The sequence below is a fragment of the Gossypium arboreum genome, chromosome 11 (assembly GCF_025698485.1).
Source record: "Gossypium arboreum isolate Shixiya-1 chromosome 11, ASM2569848v2, whole genome shotgun sequence".
Classification (NCBI taxonomy): domain Eukaryota; kingdom Viridiplantae; phylum Streptophyta; class Magnoliopsida; order Malvales; family Malvaceae; genus Gossypium; species Gossypium arboreum.
Window position 1 is genome coordinate 126,788,790 of NC_069080.1, and position 23,244 is coordinate 126,812,033.

A 23,244-nucleotide genomic window follows, 5' to 3' on the forward strand; every position below is an offset into this window, starting at 1 on the left:
TACATAACCAAAATTTAATATTTCAAACACATTCCAGCCTATACATGCCACAATTCGAGTTCAACTATATAAATACCAAAGCTGTAGATAGTGTGATGAACTTTGCTGACGATCCCAAAGCTTGTAACTTGATCCAAAATCTATAAAATAGAAACACAGATATACACAGAGTAAGCCAACTTAGCTTAGTAAGTTATAAGCAATTTAAACAAATTAATGATCTTGATAGATCAATACAATAAAGCCAAAATCAAATATATATTTTTATTCAAAATATACTATGGCCGAATATACACATATATCAATTATCATTATGTTCTCCAATTTCAAAGTCATAATTTCATATATAATCAATTATACATATCCATTCATATATACATACTCATAAATCGAGCTTTTAAAATTACATACTTAAACCCGTCACAAGACCAAATACACTACCCATAATTATATACATTTTCAATAGCATCACATAACATTTTTATCACATAACTTCCAATCAATATATCCTCATTTCAAATAAGTAAACCACATTCACATACCTGATCACTTTACCTTATTTAAACCTTTGCTTACTTTTACCATTGCTCACATAAAATTTGCTAGGCATAAAGCCTAGTATAATACACCGGCACAGAACCTGCTAGGCAATAGGCCTGACATAACACACTGGCCTAAAGCCTGCTAGGCAATAAAGCCCGATATAATACACCGGCATGAAGCCTACTAGGCAATAAAGCCCGATTTAATACACCAGCACAAGGCTTGCTAGGCTCAAAGCCCTAATATCACTATTATAAAGTTGTCTCATAAACAATTCATATATCGAAAATTCCAGATATTCTATATAGTTCATACGGACTTTCAAATGTTATAACTCAGACGAATTAAACTCAAATATATTATTTCCATGCTTAATCATATTCTGCTAATTCTAATATAAATCCATGAATTCCAAATCAGCATATTAACTTATACATAATTAGAATTAACGATATCTATTTGCTTATAAACTTCTAGTCGACAACTTTAGTTTTCCCCCGATCTAAATCTGATTTTATCTTTTCTTGATCTAAATTAACATAAATTAAACTTATTAAATCAAATATTCAACCAAATTCATCCAAAACACACAAATGGGCAAATTACCTTTCACCCCTGATATTTCACATTATTCACAATTTAGTCCCTATTACATAAAACACAAAATATGCAAAATCTCACAACAACATAGTTAGGCTGAATTTTCCTTGTACTCATACTAATCCATATATTTCATTTATTTCACATTTTAGGCCCTCAATTTATTATTTTTACAATTTAATCCTAATTATTCAAAATCATCAAAAACTCCAATACAAAACATGTTAATCTAAAACATATCTTTAATATTTCATCATCAAACAACAAAATCACAAGCTTTCATCAATGGCATAACTCAAAATATTCATCAAAATTAAAAATTTAAGCATGGGTCAGATAGTATTCGAAGCAACAATCTCAAAAACGTAAAAATTAACAAAAACCGAGCTAGAACTTACCTTGAATCAAGCTTGAAAGTGTCAAACCTAGGTTTTCTTTTCTTTTTCTTTCTTATTTAAGTTTTGGCCAAAAGAAAATATAAAATGAATCATGGTTTTTTTATTTATTAGTTTATTAAAGTAACCTTAATAAATTTATATCAAAACATTATAATATAAACCTATTGCCGTCCACTTAATAAATTAATGGCTAATTGCAACACAAAGACTTTATATTCTAAAAGCCAACGGCATTTTGGCCCTTTTTACATTAAACTACCCAATTTTTAATTTACGCGATTAAGCCATTTTATTTAATCGGGCATCCAAATGATAAAATTTTAAAACGAAAATTTAGTACCCACAAATTCACACATTATAAACACCAAAAATATTTTTAAAAATATTTTTATAACTCAGATTCATGGTCCCAAAACCACCGTTTCGATTAGGGTCTAAATCGGGCTGTTACACGTCATCCCTTCTCTTTGGATTTAAAGGGCCCTATCGTTCCCTTTCCACATGGATTTTTTGACGCCTCTGCTCTTCTGATAGCAAATATGGCTTACCATGGATCCTAAACCATGGCATGTAATCTGGGGTACACGCTAACTCTGGGACGATGATCGGTTTGCGATAAGGTATATGATCATACCAATTTTCCCAAATTTCAATATATTTTGACCAGAATACTGGTCAATTCGTATTCATTTACCGTAAGTCAATTTTTTGCTGTTCATCGAGCACCTCAGGTTCCTCAGGAATCGGTTGTCTGAATCTAAATTGCCACAACACTCTATCCGTCTGGTGAATCTCGACAATAGCATAGTTGACCCATGGGACCTTAACATGCCAAATGTTTGAATTTTGAAAGAATTCTTCCGGAATTACTGCCCGTATTGTCGGATCCTCGTATGGTGTCCATTGAAACTATATGAACGAGATAAAAATATTAGTTATATACATAATACTAAATACTAAGTACTAAGCACTAAATATGAAACAACTATTTTATGTATATATATTTTATTTAATACTTATTTGCGCTTCAGACCGTTGGTCTAATAGAAGCCGTATATTTTCAAGAGCAGTAGGTATTCCAACATAACTCGCCGGATGGTTCCAGCTAATTAAATAAATTTTCAGCATACAATTTTATTTTAAATATATGGAATAATTGTAAAATCAAATAAAAATTTTACCTTGTTATGAGTAGGAATGTATATGGATGGTTCACTCGAGGACGTAAAAATGGAAAGCGAAACCAAACCCATGACTGTAGTAGTGATAGGCAACCTCCGATTTTGACTTTATTTGGTCACGTCGCCCTGCACATCTCCCAATACAATGTTGCCAACACGACAAACCCCCAACTTAGTTCGCCAGCTGCTCTAAAATCAACGAGTTTTAGCAGCCACCTCAGATGTACAGGGTTTCATGACAAGTCCGGCATCAAATAACCTCCTATCATCTCAAGAATGTATGCCCGAGCATATTGTATTCTTTCTACTTCAGTCGAATCATTCCCCAACTCCGAGAATGTGTCTTGTAACCAGCCCATCTCAATCCGACCTCTGTATATATTATCCAGAATCGCACCCAAAAGATCGTAACATATGGCTCCCCAATCAGCAAATTGAATGGACCCGGTGAGTGCGAACCCATCCACCGGCAGTCCTAATTGTAACTGGACGTCCTTCAAAGTGATAGTACACTCTCTGCATGGAAGATGAAATGTGTGCGTCTTGGATGTCCACCTCTCTATTAATGCGCTGATGAGTTTCGGGTCCAACTTGCACCCTCGGCCTATAGTGGCCGCGTGCCAAAAACCCACTTCCCTTAATTAATTTTCTATCAACGGTGATGGCGGACCAGACATATTACAAATATAACATTGTAACACCCTATCTATAGACATTATAAAAATTATAAAATAAAAATTAATTAAAATTACATAAATGAAAATAATATTAAATAATATTCCAAAATTAAAATTAATTAAAATTACATAAATGAAAAAATATTAAATAATATTCAAAATTTAAAATAAACTATTACCATTTTTATTTGTTCGACGGAGATATGTTTATGATCAAGACAAATTAATTCCCCGGCCATTGCTAACATGATCAAATAATTTTGAAATTATAAAAAAATAATATTAATTTAGAAAAAAATAAAGTAAATAACTAATTATAAAAAACTTTGAGAAATTTAATGAGAAATTTGAGAGCTTTAGGGAGAAATTGTAGAGATTTTTGCTAAATTTTGAAGAAATTAAGTGTGAAATAATAGGAGGGGGTTTTATACTCTCTCTTTTTTTTTACTGTTGGACCCCCCAACGGTAAAAAAAAAAATTAGCCGTTGGAATGGAAAATTGTCAGCAAAGCGCGCCCCTGGGGGAGCGCTTTGTGCCATGTTAGCAAAACGCTTCCACGTTGGCCCGTTTTTGTTGGCGTGGCACAAAGCGCTCCGCAGTAGCACTCTTTGCTGGAAATTTCCCCCTTAAACGCGGCCACGTAGGTGCATTTTGCAAAAAGTGGCCCTCCCCAGTAAATAATCGTATAATCGGCTCATTTTTATAAATATGCTTGGAAATGGGCCTTTTAGGTAAATTAGTCTTTTGTTTATATAAATAAAGGAGTTATCAATTAAAATATGAATTAAAAATTTGAAAAAAAACATGTTTATTAACTAAAAAATTAATTAAAAATTAAATTAAAAATCTTCAAACAACATGAATTAATTTATAAAAATTAGAATTAGAAAAAGCTTAAAACAAAAATAAAATAAAATAAAACTCCAAATGAACAACGAGAAAAACTAAAAAAAAACCTAACATGCTAAAGAAAATGAGTCAAACTCAAGCAACATATACGGAAATATTAACATTTAACTATCTAATTAGGGATGGTGATGCGTTAAAGGATAGTAATTTTTCAAAGCGCTTTCCTCATGGTACACTTTCACTCTACATTAGTAAAAATGATCTATTTCCTTAAATACTAATAAAAAAAGTGACTTATATCCTTAATTTGTTTTTAAAATTAACTTATACCAATAATTTTACCAAAAATAGAAAATATAAACTTATTTACCTATAAAAATAATTTAAACACTGTGAAGCGTTTTTTAGTATATCAGCATCGTTGTTTCAAAGCTCATAAATTGCAATAGACAATAGATTCCTTTTCATGCTTGCCATTTTCAGGGTTCGCCTCACCTCGCCTCGCCTCACCTCACATCATGTTTTCATATTTTAAAAATATACTACTCTGCATATTGGGGTAAAATCAGAATAAATTTTTAGGGGCTAAATAAAATTTAATTTTTATACTCTATATCTTTATAATTTTAAAAGATTAAATCAATTTTTATAATTTTAAAGGGGTTAATAAAGGGTTAAAGTGTAATTTTATCTTTACTAATTTAAATTTTTAAAAAAAAAATTTAAAAACTTAAATAGTAAATTTACATTTTAGGGATACCGAGCCCCTGCCAACCCTCAAATTCGCCTCTGTTTATATATAGATTGTTTGTATATATTAAATTAATTATATTAAACGTTTTTGTTTAAAAAACTTGATAATTTAAACCATAACACATATGTGATAAAAAAAAGTGATTGGACCCAACCTTTCTTTTCTTAGAGTTTCATAGCAGCCTTCTTTGACTAAGTTTTTGGTTTTAAAAATAAATCTATTTATTCATTTATAAAAAGAATTTGTTAAAATTTTAAAAATCATCGATATTTATATTTATTCTTAACTCTTAATGAAATTTTATCAAAATTCACAAAATAAACATTTCGTTAATAATTGGAACACTAATAAATATTCTTTTATAAAGATTATGCATAAATTTAATTTAATTTTAAAAATTAAAAAATTCAAAAAATTCAAAATTAATTAATTCATATGCCAACAATTTAAATGTTAAACTTCAATTATTAAAAATCTTAAAAGAAATTGAACTTTGAAAGTTTCCAAAATTAAAATACTACGTTTGGACTAAAAGTACTTTTATCCTTCCCAAATATATAATTATTTTCTAATTTAAAATACCCTTAGAAAATATTTAATTATTTATTCCTTCTTTGTATTATTTTCTGAATTTATTTTTTGTTATTAAAATATAATACTTTCATGATTACCATCTAACTTAAACTTTTTTGTTAATAAAAAATATTCCACTTTGAAAAGTATAATTCCCTACTTTGATCCGCTTTCAGCATTGGTTTCCTTTTGTGTTAGGTGAAAGTAATTGGATACGTTTAGGTGAGTGAAAGGCAGCTACATAACACCCTTTGGTTTGGAGTGACTCTCTTCTACCATTTTGTCAATCATATTATCAGCAACCAACCAATTTCTTTTGCTGCTTTTCCTCATTTGTGGCGCTTTGCTCTCTCTTTTTTTCCCTTCCGGTCATCGTCTTCAAACAAGTTAGTCAGAAAAGGTATTTATTAAATTCCACATTTTTATTTTGTTTTTTTCAAGTCTCATAAACTGCAACAAACTTGGTTCCTTTTCATGCTTGCAATGACACATATTGCTTTTTTCTCCCACTTCAAGGGTGAATGTATTTCTTCATATTTTAGGAAGATCACATCTGCATATCTTATATTTGAATATGTGTCGAATATAGAAAAAAGCAATGCAAGACTCTTTAACATAGGTCACTAAGATGTTGACAATTGTTTATGATTTGTGTTCTAGCTAGTTACAACTACAGTAAATGTGCTTCCAACATCCCATTAGGCACATTTTACTGTAGAAGAGTAAAAAAGAAGGATTATCCTAGCATTGGAATTGAGATTAGGATTTGTAATCTCCTATTCCGGAGGTGAAACAGGGAGCTTAATAACAGTATGCAGATATTTTAGCATGTTAACATGCTATGAAAAACGGCACTCAAACAACAAATTAAACGCTGCTATTGCATTGAATCATCAAATAATAACATATTAGACTTCCTCATACATGGCAATTTATTTGGAAACTCTAGATATGTATGTTCTATTAATTTCAATTCGTCATTCGTGAGGGGAAATTTCTTTATTACATTTTTTATAACTTCTAAAAGATCTTGTGGAATCTATTCAGAAAATGACGTTATTTTTTAGCCATGTTTAGATACATACAGCTGACTATGCTTTATTATTATTTGGTTTCTAACATATTACATGTTTTACAGTACTCTTAACTGAAAGCCATGGACTTTGTTCTGAATAAGATTGATAAACTCTTGGACAATCACAGAAGCTTTGATCAGCATGTTAATGACATGAAAAGAAAATTGACAGAATTGAATGGTGTGAAGGAAGATACGGATTCTAGAATGAACGCAGAGCTGCAGCCAAGAAAGAAACTCAAGACGGAATTCCAGATATGGTTGGAAAATGTCGAAAGAATCAATGACGAAGTTCAAAACCTTAATGAACGAATCGGTGAAAGCAGTACTCTTACACGTGGATTTCATGCAGACGATGTGTTAAAGAGGACAAGAGAAGTTGAGGAACGTATTCAACAAGGCAAATTTCAGGAAGGTTTGGTGGTTGACAATCCTCAATGGATTGGACAGGTTTTGTCCACAACAACTTTATCGGGTGAAGGTGCAAATGCCTGTGTGGAAAAGATTTGGCAGTGCTTAATGGATGATGAGGTTGGAAAGATTGGAGTTTGGGGGACGGGTGGTGTGGGGAAAACCAGCATCATGAAGCTTATAAAGAATCAACTCTTAAAAGAGATGGGGAGGTTCGATGTTGTGATTTGGACCACTGTATCCAAGGAGATGAGTATTGCTAAACTACAAAAGGACATTGCAAGTCAAATCAAAGTAACTTTTTGTGGTGATGAAAGTGAAACAAGAAGGGCAGGGATGCTGCTTGAAGAATTGTCACGAAAGCGAAGGCCTGTGTTCATCTTGGATGACCTATGGCAGGAGGTTTCCCTTGAGAAAGTAGGAATTCCTGAACCGTCTGTTGGGAATAAATTAGTGTTGACAACGCGTTCATTTGATGTGTGTCGAAAAATGGGTTGTAGAGCAATTAAAGCCTTTGGTGGAAGAAGGGGCATGGAAGTTGTTCTCGGAAAAGGTGGGTCGGGATATTCTAAATGTTACAGGGGTAGAACCAATTGCAAAAAAGATTGCTAAGCGTTGTGCGGGTTTGCCCTTGGGAATAATTACTGTAGCTTCTTGCAGGAAGGGCATTGATGACCTTTCTGAATGGAGGAACGCACTAAAGGTGTTGGAACATTGGCAGCAACAAATAGTAAAATGAAGTTGATTTTAAGCAATATGGAAAACCAAGCAAAAAATAGATGTTTTTGAACAAGGAGAGATCTTGAAGAAAAGAACTTACTTCATTGTAATTGATTCAAAATATATATAGGATACAAAGTAAAATGAGTAAGTTACCTACTAACATAACTACTCCTACTAATATATCAAATACAAACTTAAATTACACACAAAAGAAAGCTGGCTTCTACATTAATTTCAAATCAAGCTCTAATCCAATTGACTTTAAGTACAAGTTACATTTGAACAAAATAAATCAAAATGGACCAAGTTGTCTTTGCTCTCGGTTCTCGCTCTAATGCAAGTCACTTGGTGAGTCTTTGGTCACATGTTGCATTGCGACCAATGCTCAACACTCCTCCTTGATGTATGCAACAAACACCAATCATCTCCTTAAAGCTTCAAATCTGGATGTACCGAGTGGCTTGGTTAGAATGTCGACCAATTGATCTTGTGAACTGCAATGAACAAGACCGATTTCTCTGTCTGCTCACCTCTCTAACAAAATGGAACTTAATTTTAAAGTGTTTAGTCTTGCCATGGAAGACTGGATTTTTAGCTATAGCAACTGTTGATTGGTTGTCAACCATGATTTCATAGCTTCACTTTGTTCTTCATTCAAATCGGATAATAGCTTCTCGAGCCAAATGGCTTGATTCACTGCCATCTTGCTGCAATATACTCGCTTGGTGTGGATTGAGCAACGTTTGTTGCTTCTTTGAACTCCAACAAAATGCTCTGAGCCAAGTGTGAAAAATAACCCGAGGTGCTTTTCATGTCATCTGCTGAGCCCTGCTTGATCCATTGTCTGAATATCCCATAAGTTTAAGCTCATTTTCTTTCTTAAACATGACACCAAGCTTCAAAGTTCCCTTGACATATCTAAGTACTCTTTTTGCTGCCTTAAAATGTGAAATGTCACAGCAATGCATGAACCTAGACAACAAGCTAACAGCATGCATAAGATCAGGTCTAGTTGCTGTCAAATAAAGTAAACAGCCAACTAGGCTTCTGTATTCCTTCTCATCAACTCTTTCTTGGTTTCCAAAGCTGGTCAGCTTCTCTCCTTGAGCTATTGGTGTGTTTACTGATTTACAATTAGACATGCAGAACTTGTCTAGGATCTTCAGGGCAAATGCTTGCTGGCTGATAAAGATTCCTCGATTAGACTGGTTCACTTCCATACCAAGGAAGTATGTCATGGCTCCTAAGTCAGTCATATCAAACATTTCCTTCATTTGAGTCCTGAAGTCATTGATCAGCTCAATTCTGCTTCCAGTCACCAGTAGATCATCCACATAAACTGAAACAATTAGCAAAGTTTCATCTTCAGCTTTCTTCACATAAAGTGTTGGTTCACTCAGGCTTTTCTCGAACTCAAGCCTTGACAGATATTCATCAATTCTGTCATACCAGGCTCTAGGTCCTGTTTCAGGCCATATAAGGCCTTCTTCAGTCTGTAAACCTTGTTCTCTTCTCCTGGAACTTTAAATCCATCTGGTTGCTCTATGTAGATTTCTTCTTTTAGAAAACCATTCAGAAAAGCTGACTTGACATCCAATTGGTGAATCTTCCATTGTTTCATGCAGCCAAAGCAAAAGAAGCTTGATTGTGTCAAGCCTAGCCATCGGAGCAAATGTCTCCATAAAGTCGATACCATACTCTTGACTATAGCCCTTTACCACTAGCCTTGCCTTGTGTTTGTTTAAAGAGCCATCAGAGTTAAATTTGGCTCTAAAAACCCACTTGACACCTATGACCTTCTTCTGATCTGGTCTATCAACCAAGTCCCAAGTTTTATTCTTCCTGATCATCTCAAGTTCAGCTTCCATTGCTTTCTTCCAGCTTCTGTCCCTTGCAGCTTCTTCATAGTTTGAAGGCTCAATTATTGCTACATTGCATCTATGGTAAATGTCAGCAATGGTTCTGGTTCCTCTCATAGGAGGATCATCAATGTCACCACTTTCTGCTTCATTTTCAGTTGGCTCTAGGCTGATATCGAGCTGATCTTCATCAAACTGACTCGTTTCAGAATCATCCCAACTCTAAAATTTTTCTTCATCAAATCTGATGTCCCTGCTCACCAAAATCTTCTTTGTTGAAGGGTCATACACCCTATAGCCCTTTTTTATACTGCTGTAGCCAACAAATATCCCAGGGGCAGACCTTCTCTCCAGTTTTGTACTTCTTTCTGCTGGAATGAGTGCATAGCACATGCATCCAAACACCTTCAGATGGGAAACAGATGGTTTGAGCCCATACCATGCCTCAAAGGGTGTTTTGTCCTTCACAGCTCTTGTAGGTAGCTTATTCAATAGGTAAACTGAGGTGTTGACTGCTTCTGCCCAAAATTTGCTTGGAAGCTTGCTTTGAAACAACAGACATCTGGCCATATTCATCACTGTTCTGTTTTTCCTTTCACAAACTCCATTTTGCTGTGGAGTATAAACAGTGGTGAGCTGATGATGAATCCCTGCATGCTCATAAAGCTTTTGAAACCTCTCAGACAAGTATTCAGTCCCATTATTAGTTCTCAATGCTTTGATCTTGCAGTTTGTTTGATTTTCCACTAGTGCCTTGAATTTGCTAAAGGCCTCAAACACTTCAGATTTATGTTTCATGAAGTAAACCCAGCAAAATCTGGTCAAATCATCAATAAATAGTACAAAATACTTGCTGTCATTCAAAGAAGGGGACTTCATTGGTCCACAAATATCAGAATGCACCAGTTCAAGCCTTTCTCGAGCTCTCCAGGCTTGGTTCACTGGGAATGGCAATCTGGCTTGTTTACCAAACTGACAAACATCACAAACACTGTCATTTGCTTCTACTTTAGACATATCCTGTACCAAATTTTGTTTTTGTAACAGATCAAGTGATCTAAAGTTAGCATGGCCTAATCTTTTATGCCATAAACCAGCATTATCAGCCAAGCTTGCATAAGCTTTGTTTTCAAGCTGATTAACATCAAGCATGAAACATTTATCTACCATGCCTACTGTAATTATTTCTTGACCATGACAGTCCTTAATAACACATAAATCATTCTTGAAAACTAGGGAATACCCTTTTTTAACCAACTGACCAACACTCAACAGATTCTGATCAATATCAGGCACAAAGAGCACATCTGAAATGACTTTATTACGAACAAGTCTTGATGTAATAACCGCCCTTGCCTTTGGCTTCAATCAGTTCACCATTGCCAATTCGATTTTAGAGACATGGCTTCGTCTAGATCTTTGAGCAGACTTTCATCACTGTCATGTGGTGTGAGCACCACTATCCACCAACCAATTACTTGACCTTGTTTGAAAATGAAAACAAGAGGTCGTGAACACATGCTCCTCCGAGCTTGAAGCTCTTGAGAGCTTGAGCTTGAGTCTTCTTTGTCTTTGGTGCCTTTGGTTTGTTTTACAAACTTTCTCAACATGGCTAAACTGTTTGCGCTCCTGCATTGGATGTCCGCCTAAACCAAAAAACCTTCGAGTGAGTGGTCTTCTTACAATGGACGTATGGTGGAAACTTTCTCTTGCCTGAATCTCTCCTTGGTTTATCCCTCTTGTCAAGCCAAGGCTTCTTTCCTTTGTAGTTTGAGTTGGAATTCTCTTTGGCCTTTGCTTGGAAGGCTCCTTCTGGATGGTCTTCCTGCCTGTTGGCCCTTCTCTGCTCCAAAGCATATAGGGAGTTCACCAACTCAGACAAAGAGATGGTTGTCAAGTCCCTTGAGTCCTCGAGTGATGATATTTTAGACTCAAATCTCTCAGGAAGTGTGGTGATAACCTTCTCAACCACTCTGCTATCACTGAAATCCTCACCAAGCGACCTTATCTTTGTTGGTGGTGGCCATGATTACGTCTCGAGTATTGCTTAATGCTCTCGAGACTCTTTCATCTTCGGTTTTCAAAGTCCCTCCTCAAGTTGATGACTTGTTGCTGCCTAGTTTTATCCGACCCCATGAACTCCTCCTTCACCTTTCCCATGCTTCCTTAAGTGTCTTTGCAGCCATGATCCGAGTGAAGATTACATCGACACTCCATTCTGCAGGCAAGCTAAAGCTTTGTGCTTCTTGGTGCTCTCCTCAGCATGCTGCCTTATCTGAGCAATTGTGGGATTAGCCCTCAATGGAGGTGGTTCGATGTCATTTTCTACTACACTCCACAAGTCTTGAGCTTGGAGATAAGTCTTCATTTTAACTATCCAAATATGGTAGTTTCCACTAGCAAATACTGGAGGTGGAGGTGCTGTAAAGCTCATTTTGATGCAACAAGTTCAACAGGTTCAAACTTCTACTTTCTCGTGCTTTGTTTTCTCAAAATGAAACAACCAACAATCAGAGGCCCTCAAAGACTTAGGCTCTGAATACCATTTGTTGGAACATTGGCAGCAACAAATAGTAAAATGAAGTTGATTTTAAACAATATGGAAAACCAAGCAAAAAATAGATGTTTTTGAACAAGGAGAGATCTTGAAGAAAAGAACTTACTTCATTGTAATTGATTCAAAATATATATAGGATACAAAGTAAAATGAGTAAGTTACCTACTAACATAACTACTCCCACTAATATATCAAATACAAACTTGAATTACACACAAAAGAAAGCTAGCATATCAGTTTCTACATCAATTTCAAATCAAGTTCTAATCCAATTGACTTTAAGTACAAGTTACATTTGAACAAAATAAATCAAAATGGACCAAGTTGCTGCTACTCTCGGTTCTGCTCTAATGCAAGTCAGCTTGGTGAGCTGCTGGTCACATGTTGCATTGCAGACCAATGCTCAACAAAAGGAATTAAGCGAACACAAACAAAGTGTTAATGAATTGGAAAATGAGGTGCTTCAGCAGCTGCGATTTAGTCATGATCGTTTGAATGATCTAAAACTTCGACATTGTTTTCTCAGTTGTGCTTTATATCCTGAAGATTGGAGAATTGAAGAGAGAGAGCTTGTTAAACTATGGATTGCGGAAGGGCTTGTGGAAGAAATGAATAGCAGGCAGGCAGAATTTGACAAGGGTCGTGCAATAATTAATAGACTCAAAAACAATTGTTTGTTAGAAGATTTTTCTGAATTGGAAAAGAAGTATCTTCTTATAAGCAATACGGCATACAATAAAAGAGGGGTAAAGATGCATGGTCATATGAGGTATATGGCATGCAATAAAGGACGGGTAAAGATGCATGATCTTACAAGGGACATGGCATTACACATCACAAGTGCAAAACCTCGATTCTTGGTAAAAGCTGGCATGGGATTAAGGGAGCCACCAAATGTGCAAGAATGGAGTGAAGATTTGGAGAAGGTTTCATTGATGAGGAATCGGATGTTAGAAGTTCTGTATCCCTTGGAAATGTCACCACCAAAGTATCCGATGCTCACAACATTGTCGCTGGCTGATTGTGGTATAAAGGGTATTCCGGAAGGTTTCTTCAATCATATGGATGGACTCAAGATTCTTAATCTTTCTCTGGGAATCCTATCAAGAGTCTCCCAAATTCCATATCAAATTTGAAGAACCTCACTGCATTATTGATTGCTTTCTGTAAAAAGTTAGACGGTGTGCCATTTTTGTCAAAGCTTCGAGATTTAAAAGAGTTGGATCTTCAAGGAACAAAAATCAAGGAAGTCCCTCATGGGTTGGAAAAACTTGTTGAGTCTCAAGTACCTAAATATAGAACATTCGATCATACATGAGATCCCGAATGGAATATTGTCCAAACTTTCTTGCCTTCAATATTTGAATGTTATTGGAACATTGATAAGTGGGAAGGAGGTTGGTGAGTTGAAGAAATTGGAAATGATTAAAGGGAGGTTTTACGACTTCCACGACTTGAGCATGTATCTCCAAGCTTTTCATGATCGAGAAGTGCCTCGTAAATATATCATCCTTGTGGGTAAAAGACAATTTCCGGTAAGTATAACAACAAAAAGCATTAAATTACGGGATTGTAATATCTCCAATCAGATTATGCTTCCACGTGACATTGAGGAATTGTACGTTCGTAACTGCACTTTCTGTTGTCACGAAAATTATCCGCTTTTGTCCAGGTTTGTCCTAACCTGACATAGCACCTTTTCCTCTCTTACATATCTTGAAATAAGGGATGTAAAAAATATGAAAAAGTTGTTCTCTCCAAACTGCATGCCGCTAAAATTAGAAGTGCTTAAGATTTCATTATGCGTCCAATTGGAGGAAATAATAGCATTAGATTTTGAATCAAACGAAAGAGTATGGAATTTTGCCTTCTGAAATTAAAGGAACTTGTATTGGAATGCCTGCCTGAGTTGAAGAGCATTTGCAGCTTTGATGCCGTGGTGGATTATGAATCTCTTAAATGGATTAACGTAAGAGATTGTCGAAAACTAAAAAGGCTGCCTTTTAGTCTTCCCCAAATCCGATCATCTTCACCTCTCTCATTTTCTATTTATGTAACACCAGAGGAGTGGTGGAAATCAGTGGAATGGGATTATTACCATGCCCAGTCTCTTTTGGAGCCATTCGTGACTTTTTTAAGCATTTAAAAGATTTTTCTGAAGACTACTAGCTAGCACTCGAGTAGTGAGTGACATTGGCATTACTTATATTTTCTTTGTTTCTAGGCAAATTGATGAATGCAATTACAAGTTGTATTAGTTATTTGAATCAAACCTCGTTTCTCTTTTGGCCGTAATATGCTTTGAATTTTTTTCTTTTTTGGGTGTGTTTTAAATATTTTTATTTTGATACTCGTTTATAGTGTCTTGCTTTTTCCGTTCTCTACTTTATTCTATATCAACAAAGCGATATATATGTACGAAAAACTGAGATATTTTAAAACAATTAAATCCTACATTCTTAAAGAAACACTTTGTGACATTTGTTTAAACGTCATTAGGCTAGTAAGAACTAAGTTAAGAAGGTGGATTTATGTATTGGACTCAAAAAATTAGTCTACTTTTGAACTTTTTGTTTTTGAAATTATTTTTATTAAATTTTGAGAGTTCAAGAAAAATAAGCTTTTTAATTTGTAAAATCTATATTTAGCTAAACTATAAATAACTTAATTGATTGAAATTATTTTAGTTAATTCAATCCATTTACCTTCATTATTTTTAGCTGATAAAACTCTTATATATACATGACTCATTTTACTTTTATACACCTTAAGGAAATCTATCGTTTTCCTCTCGCTCATTTCTTCTCCTTTTTAAGTTTGTTGACTATTTTCTTTTATAATGTATTGTTAGATTTTTGTTTCTTATTTTATAACCAAAGAATTTATCAAATCTTAAAAGATACACTATACCATAAAATATCCTTAAAGTCAATGTTTAACATACTAACACTTTTAATTCCTTGTTTTCTTATTCATATATATATATCATCTATATTTATTCATACATTGAAAGTTGGGCGAGTCAACGTGGTTTCACGAGCTTTGAATCTTAGTTTAATCCCAACTAACAAATCGTTTTTCACTAGCTAGGCCACTAGTTTATTGGCCGCAATTCATGTCCATGTAAAAATAAAATAAAATGCAAGCTCATTCTTTCTTCTGTTAAGCCAACATTATGGAATAATTCAACACTATAATACAAGGCACCTATGCAAACTCATTAATTTAAATATCATACTTAATTCATTAATTCTTTTATATATTTAAAATATCATATTCATGTCCTTATTTTACACATTAGATTTTTAATTAATATTTTACAAATTAGTTGCTAAAACATAGAGGTACCCATGAAACCTGCCTCTGCAAAATTTAACATTGGAAAATTAATTTTACTTTGAATACACACCAATATCTAATCACATCTATGATTAAATATAAAAGAGTCAACTATAACTTTCATAATTTTTTTATTTTGAGTATTGAAGATAAAAGTTCACAATATAAATACTATCATTATATACTTTTATAATTTTAGTCACTCAACATTACATATTTTTCTCATTTTTAATCATCAATCGTTACATTTTTAACAATATTTTATAAACTAATCACCTAATTTTAATAAGTTTTCTTGTCTTAAAAGGAATTGAACCTTAGAGCAACAAATATAGGAAACCTACATGAGATTCCTGATCGAATATTCTTGCCTTCAAGACATTGTTGGTGAAACATTGATAAGAAGAGAAAGAGGTTGGTGAATTGAAGAAAAAGGAAATCCTTAAAGGGAGGTTTTACGATTTGCACAACTTAAATGGGTATGTCCAAGCTTTGCATGGTCGAAAAGAATCTCTTGAATACATCGTCCGCATGAGTGAGAGAGGGTGGGTGGAGGAAATTAATACAATAAAGTACAATGAGTTAAGTGATTGTGATATCTATACCAATCAAATTATACTTTCACATGTTGAGGAGTTATACATTAAGAGTGCAATTTCAATTGTGGTGAAGGATATCCCTTTTTCTCCAAGTTTTTCCTAGTCTCACTTCGCACATTCTCCTCTTTTAAATTTCTTGATACATATAATAGTAAAAACATGAAAAAATTATACAAGAGCTTAGCATTAGAACATGAATGGGATCAAAGAGGAAAGGTTACGATGGAATTTCATCTACCACAGTTAAGGCTATTTTCACTGTGAAATCTACTGAAATTAAAGGGCATTTGTAGTGTTAATGGAGTAATAGTTTGTGATTCACTTGAAGTTTTAAAGTATGCCTCTTTAGGGCATAACCACTCGACTCTAGAAGGAAAAACTGAAAACTCCTTTCCCAAACAATTTTCATTGATATACATGTAAAATCGATTCTCAACAATTAAGCCAGCTCAGCAATTGTTATAACAAAAAGAAATAGCAGAAATACAACTAAATGAAATAAAAGACAGAATTTTATTTAATTACTCTCCTGTTGACAGTAGAAGCAACTAATTCCCTGCTAGGCTGAATTCACCATGCCAAAATCAGCCCACTAAGCCAAACGCTCAAATCTTGCATTTGATCCAGCAACAGTCGAAAGGAAAAATGGGGGAAATATGTAAGCTTGAATCCAAAGTTAGAGCTAGCAATTTTTTCTTTCGTGGATTTCTTGTAAATAATGTTGGTAAGAAGGAAGAGGTTGAAGAACTACTTGAAAAAGGTAGATTTTTAGATGCTTTGGTTGTCGATGATGTTTTGTGGATTGGTCAGGTGTTGCCAACATCAAGCTAGATTGGTAAGGTGTTGCCAACATCAAGCTTAGTCGTTGACACAGTAAACTTTAAAAAGAATGAGATATGAGATACTTGAGGAATAATGAGGTTCCAAAGGTCGGAGTTTATGGAAAGCCAGGAGTTGAGAAAACAAGTTTTGTAAATCTTGTCAACAATAAACTCTTAAAAGGAAAAATCGAGTTCGAGATCATAGTATGGGTCACTGTAGTGAGGTAATGTAGTGTTATTGAACTACAAAATAATATTGCGAAGGCAATGAATGTCAATATTTTCGAAGATGAAGATGAAAATTTTAGAGTAAGGAGGTTGTTCAAATTTTGGAGTGAAAAGGGTAGATTTGCTTTAAACTTGGATGATGTATGTGAGAGATTTTTCCTTGAAAAAGTTGGAATTCCTAAGTCTTCTAGGGCTAAATTAGTGTTCACGTCTCGACCATTGGGTGTATGTTGACAAATGGATTGTTAAGTCATAAAAATTGATCCACTTCTGGGAGCAAATGCATGGACATTATTCTCAGACAAGGTTGGTCAAAATCTAATGAATTCAGAAGATTTACTACCGATTGCAAGATCTATCATTGAGCGTTGTGTCAGTTTGCATTGGCAATAGTTACAATTGTTAGTAGCATGAGAGGTGAATACAATATTCCAATATGGAAGAATGCATTGGCAGAAATGAGTCGTAACATATTGAGTAACATCAATATCAAAGACATGATGTATTAGCAAATGAGATCCAATGAAAGTGCTAAAAGTAACATGTTTTAACCTCATTCTTAATATATTTTTAGGCGATTGTTCGATATTAATTATGAATTTTATGAATTTTATGCTCCTAATCTTTTAAATTCATGTTTTAATGCTTAATAGAGCACTTGAGCGCAAAAAGAGTGAAAAACGAGTGAAAATCTAAGCGTCAAAGCAAGCTACAAGAGCCACACGGGCTGAACCATTCCATATGGCCAGACCATATGAGCGTGTGGTAGGCCGTGTCGATTTCACGGAATTGCATACCGAATTGCGAATGTATAACAAAAATAAGAAAATAGAAGTGAGCCATCAGAGAATATTCAAGTTAAACAACTCAAAAAACACCATTGAAGCCGACTTTGAAGCAGATTTCTGTTAAGATTGAAGATTCTCAATTGATTTTTTAGGAAGTTATCATGGGTTTCTTTAGTTCTTTCAGTTATACTGTATCTTGGATGTTTTTACTTTTAAGCATGAACTAACTAATTTTCTAAATACCCAGGGAGATGAACCCTATGATGGATTTTGTCGTTTGATTTTTATTTTACGCAATAAATATTTAGTTTCTTGTTCTCAATTATGTGCGCATAATTCTTGGTTTAATATTTTTAAATTATTAATCCAATGTGCTTAAATCGGAGGTTGAATAGACCCAATTTAAGAGTAGATCTCGTGTAATTGAGTAGAGTTACATGCAATCCTAGAATTAGGACCACAAAAATATAATGGGTTAAAGTCAAATCTAATATGGGAATCCATAGCACGAGTTAATACGATAATACGAGTTATAATTAGAAAGAAATGTCAATTAATCATATACTTGAAAGAGATATTAGCATAATTTAGGGGTTTCTACGTATCAAGGAGTTAAGTAAACAAATTGCATAATTTAGATTGATAATGACAGATGAAATCTAGGTGAATTCTTTCCTGGATATTGTTTCGCTTCTTGGTTGTTAATCGATTATTTTCCTGATTTATTCTTTATCGTGATAGTTAGTTAATTAATTTAGTTAATTTTAGTTTTTAATCAATCACTCAAATTATTCGGTTAAATAATAAAAAGACGGTAATTACTAAAATTTTTAGTCTTCATGGGAACGATATCTTTACTCACCGTAGCTATACTATTAACTGATAGTTGCATTTGTTTAAATCAAATTTTTAGTTAGTTCCATGGCACATCATCCAGTTACGACCAATTGAATGATCAAAGAATAAAAAATTATTTCTATAATTACATATCGTATCGTGAAGATTCAAGAATCCTAAAGGAATAATTTATAGGGAATTGGATTGGAAAAGGACTAATAGAGGATGTGGGTAGCACTTTGACAAGGGCCAAGTTATCCTCAGAACACTAGTAGAGAATTACTTGTCAGAAAATGTAGGAAATGAAAGAGTGAAAATGCATGATCATGTTAGAGATATGACTAAACTTATCACCCATAAGTTGTATGAATCATGAATTGACATTGCAACTTTAACACATGTATTGTTTAGCTCCAACATTTATATTTTTGATCAATTAAAATCATACAATAAATAACAAACAATCAAAACTTAAAATAATTCAAATTTAATAAAAATAAAATCCAAAATTAACTTTATTGATATAGTAATACAATAAAGAAGAGATATGGGGAAGGACATGGTGGTGATTTTGGAGGTTGATTCACCCAGTTGAGGGCGGAAAGCTAGGGACTACAGAGAGTGAGATTGAAGAGAGTATGTAGGTAAAGTGTTGAGGGTAAGTTGACAGAGTATATATTTATATGTTTGGAGAGTCAACCATTTCTTCATCGTTCTTGAGGGTATTTATTGGAGGGGGTCCTGTGAAGGTATTGTTAACGTGCTAAATTTTCCATCTAACCATCATTACGGACATGTGGGGAGGATGTCTGTGATGGGATGAGAATGCCTGTGATGAGACAGATCTTGTTATTCATTACAATACGACAATACGGAGTAGTTGAGCTCACACGGGATTTGGTAACCAACAATCACGTTTTTAACAAAAGGTCAGGGGTTCAAAGTAATGAGTGATTCTTGTTTGTCTAGATAGTTAGGACGGGAGATGAAACTTGGGGCAACCTTCCAATTGGTAGTTGGCGAATTTGTTGTCTAGGTGACTATCGAAACCATTTTTTTAGATTTGAAAAACGGGGATCTACTTTTTAAAACAAAGTGTGGAGTCGCCACCAATCTTTTGGTTTAGGTGTGATTAGATCACCTAATAAGATATTTTGTCTCAATTAAATCAATTTTGGTCCATGTAAATTTAAAAAAGCGGGTTCTGGAGTCGGTTATGTATAAGGAAGGGTTAGCACCCTCACTACGCCCAAAAACTGGTACCAGATTGATTAAGTGCTATCCTTATGTCTAGGGTTTTTTAAAAAAAAATTGAAATATGGTTCACTTTAAAAAGATTTGAGTGGTTTAAGCTAGTCGTCAAAACTTTCTAATTTCAAAGGTATAAAGCATCACATCCAGCACGATAGGACATGATCCTTTATACATTTGAAAACACAATTGAATTTTAACTTCCAAAAGCTCTTAGGTCAAAAATTACAAAAGGATGTCCAGATGTTTAATCCGACGAAAAATCGAAACCCAGCACGGTAGGGCACGATTTCTCAAATTTCTAAATACTGAACATTGCCTTATTTTAGGATTTTTTTAAAAAAGATTTGTGAACTCAAAACATATTAATTTTACTTGAAAATACAATGCAAAACAAACAATTAAACTATTCTAAGAAAAATATAACCAATTTCCCAAACATGGATGAAGAACAATAGATATAATAATAAAATGAAAATAATATACAACAACAATATACATAGCCTAATATAACACAATCAATACAAGATATACAATACAAAATGAAAATTAAAAAAACAATATGGTATAAGACAAATTTAAAATAATGATAAACACATAATATATAATATATGAATTAATCAATTAATGATTTTGAAATTATTTGTGAAAACAGACTAGAGATATATATGTAATCATTAAAATATGTATTATAAAATGAAGACTTTTAAATCAAATAATATACAAAGTCTTAAAAACATTGGTTAAAATGCATACAATAAAGGAAAATTATAAAATATAAAAGGATAGCAAAAATACATAATAAAATATAATCTTATGAAATACACATAATAGGTTTACAAAACATATATCTACCTAAATGAATTTAAAAGTGATTGTTTGTAAAAATAGCATGATATTAATAATGTATATAAAATTATTTTTCCATAAATTATATATATATAACAAATTTTAAAAATATAATCATGTATACAAAAGAAACTATATGTATAAAATGCATGAATTTAGTGATGTTTATAAATCAAGCATATGTTCCAATATATATATATATATATATGTATGTGTAAAAGGAATTTTAAAATAAATGATGGATAAAATAATTTTACATGAAACAAATTAATTTGGACTAACGATACATATTAATAATATATACATAAAGATAATAAGATACAAAAGTGTATACAATAAGTAAATTGTACAATTTAAAATATGGTCCTTAAAAGAAATATGTTATACACATAAATAAATTTAAAGGAATACATAGAAAATTATTTACATGGAATAATATGAAATCAATGACGTGGACTATAGTAAAAATAATTTAATATGAGTTATGTACATATGAATAAATTTTAGAAACAATTGTATGCTAAGATAACATGGAATTAAAACGTGAATTATAAGATTAAATTAATTTTATCTTAAATTATATATGTAATAAATTTTAAAAACACAATTATATATATAAATATTTTTTAAAAAAACTATATGTATAAAATAACATGGCTTTAATAATGTGTATAGGTCAAAATACCAAGTATATACCTAGTAATAATTTAAATAACACATAAAATAAGTGGATTTCCTTTAAATAACAAAAAGAATCGTATACATTAAAATAGGTGAATAGATTCAAAAGAAATTATAAAATAACATAAAATTAAAAGTATACATAAACTAAAATAAATTTTATTACAAATTATACATATAAAATAATATACAAATTGTTAAAATGATAGAATAAAAGAGAAAAACTGTAATAACAGTTTTAAAACTAAATTCAATTATCAAAGCAACTTGAAATACAAAAGCAAGTAATCAAGCATTAAAGGAAAATGGATGTGCAATGAATAAAGAAATGGGGATAAAAAACTTAACAAAATTGAAACAAAGGGGACAATTTACAAATAAATAGTCTTAAAGAGGATTAATGTGTAATGCGCATAAAAGTATGAGAACTAGAATCGGAAATAATCCAGGCCCCAAAACGCAGTGTTGCAGCGCGAACCCAATTGCAAAAACGCACAAATTTTAGGAAAAATTTAAAAGGCAGATAAAATGCAAGTAGGAACTAATTGAAATGCGGCACAAAAGGGGAAGGGCTGGCCAAATAAATTTCCCATTTGAAATGCAAAGGAGCGGATCCGGGTCTTAGAACGAGTTGACTCGGATCCTCTTCCCTTACACGGCGCCGTTTCATTTTTAATCCAAAACTTCAAGAATCTGAATGGCAATCTGCCATTTGTCAAACCACAAACCGAATACCCATTTGCTAGGGTTTCGGTGCAGCAGCTTTGTCCATCCCCTTTCGTCCATTCAACCACCATTTCACCATTGCAATTGGTGAATGGCAGAGGCATTTTTTTACTTCCATCAAAGCCGAAGCTCACACCTTATTTTAATTCGACAATCCCTATCTCAAACTTAGATTTCGGCGAAGGAGACGACTATGAAGGTAAGCCTTTCTCACTTGACCCTTTTTTTTAAAAAAAAAATGTTTTATAGAACAAAATATATGCTAGAAGAAATGGAAACATTAAAAAACCAAGAGAAAAAAATTTGAAATCACCTCTGACTTCTTTTGTTGATTCCTTGTATCTAGTATCTGTATTTCAATGTGCGTAAGATCCTTTACAGATTACATCAATGGCCTTTTTATAACCGAATTTACAAAATAAATAAAAGGTAAAAAAGAATGAAAATCCTATTTTCTAGCTGTCATTTATGTTATTCTGTTAGCTTGCTTTCTTCTCGTGTATTCTGTTGCAGGTATGGCCGTACGGAGGAGCGGGGAGAGGCGCGCGTGAAGGAAACAGTGCGGGGAAACCGCTCGTGGGAGCCCGACCCCCTGGCGCTGTTCTGGCATATTCCAGAAGCTTCTGGTGCTCTCGGCTGCTGAGATTCTTTTTGAGTCCTTTCGGGTTTGGCCCTTTTGTAAATCGGGCTAGGGATTTTGGGTATAGTTCTTTTGGGCCATTTTATGTAATTGGGTTAGGTCTAGATTAAGGGGTTCGGGTTTAATTTAGGCCCAATTATTTGTAACCGGACACTGAGCTCTTAAATTTGGATTCTTTATTTATTTTTTTTTATTTTAATTTACTTGGACTTATTTGTCTGGCTTATTTTAATACTTTGAATGGGTCCGGACAAAATAGGCTAATTACAGTGACCTTCTGACTTG

At 33.3% G+C, this 23,244-nt stretch overlaps 1 protein-coding gene and 1 pseudogene across 1 annotated transcript; both read left to right on the forward strand.

The window, feature by feature from the left end:
- Window positions 1-5,761: 5,761 nt before the first annotated feature.
- Window positions 5,762-7,949, forward strand: LOC108472038 (probable disease resistance protein At1g63360; annotated as a pseudogene).
- A 4,565-nt stretch (window positions 7,950-12,514) lies between these two features.
- Window positions 12,515-14,346, forward strand: LOC128283958 (disease resistance protein SUMM2-like). Its single transcript, XM_053021388.1, has 4 exons — window positions 12,515-13,247; window positions 13,379-13,485; window positions 13,595-13,735; window positions 14,083-14,346. The coding sequence occupies exons 1-4, from the start codon at window positions 12,515-12,517 to the stop codon at window positions 14,344-14,346; spliced, it is 1,245 nt and encodes a 414-aa protein (XP_052877348.1).
- The last annotated feature ends 8,898 nt before the right edge of the window (window positions 14,347-23,244 follow it).

Bases quoted from the DNA above. Each gene is read 5' to 3' on its own strand.
- LOC128283958 (XM_053021388.1), top strand. From the start codon at position 12,515: ATGGACCAAGTTGCTGCTACTCTCGGTTCTGCTCTAATGCAAGTCAGC. The intron at 13,486-13,594 runs GTACCTAAATAT...ATAAGTGGGAAG, and splicing joins AAAAACTTGTTGAGTCTCAA to GAGGTTGGTGAGTTGAAGAA. The intron at 13,736-14,082 runs GTAAGTATAACA...CTGAAATTAAAG, and splicing joins TGGGTAAAAGACAATTTCCG to GAACTTGTATTGGAATGCCT.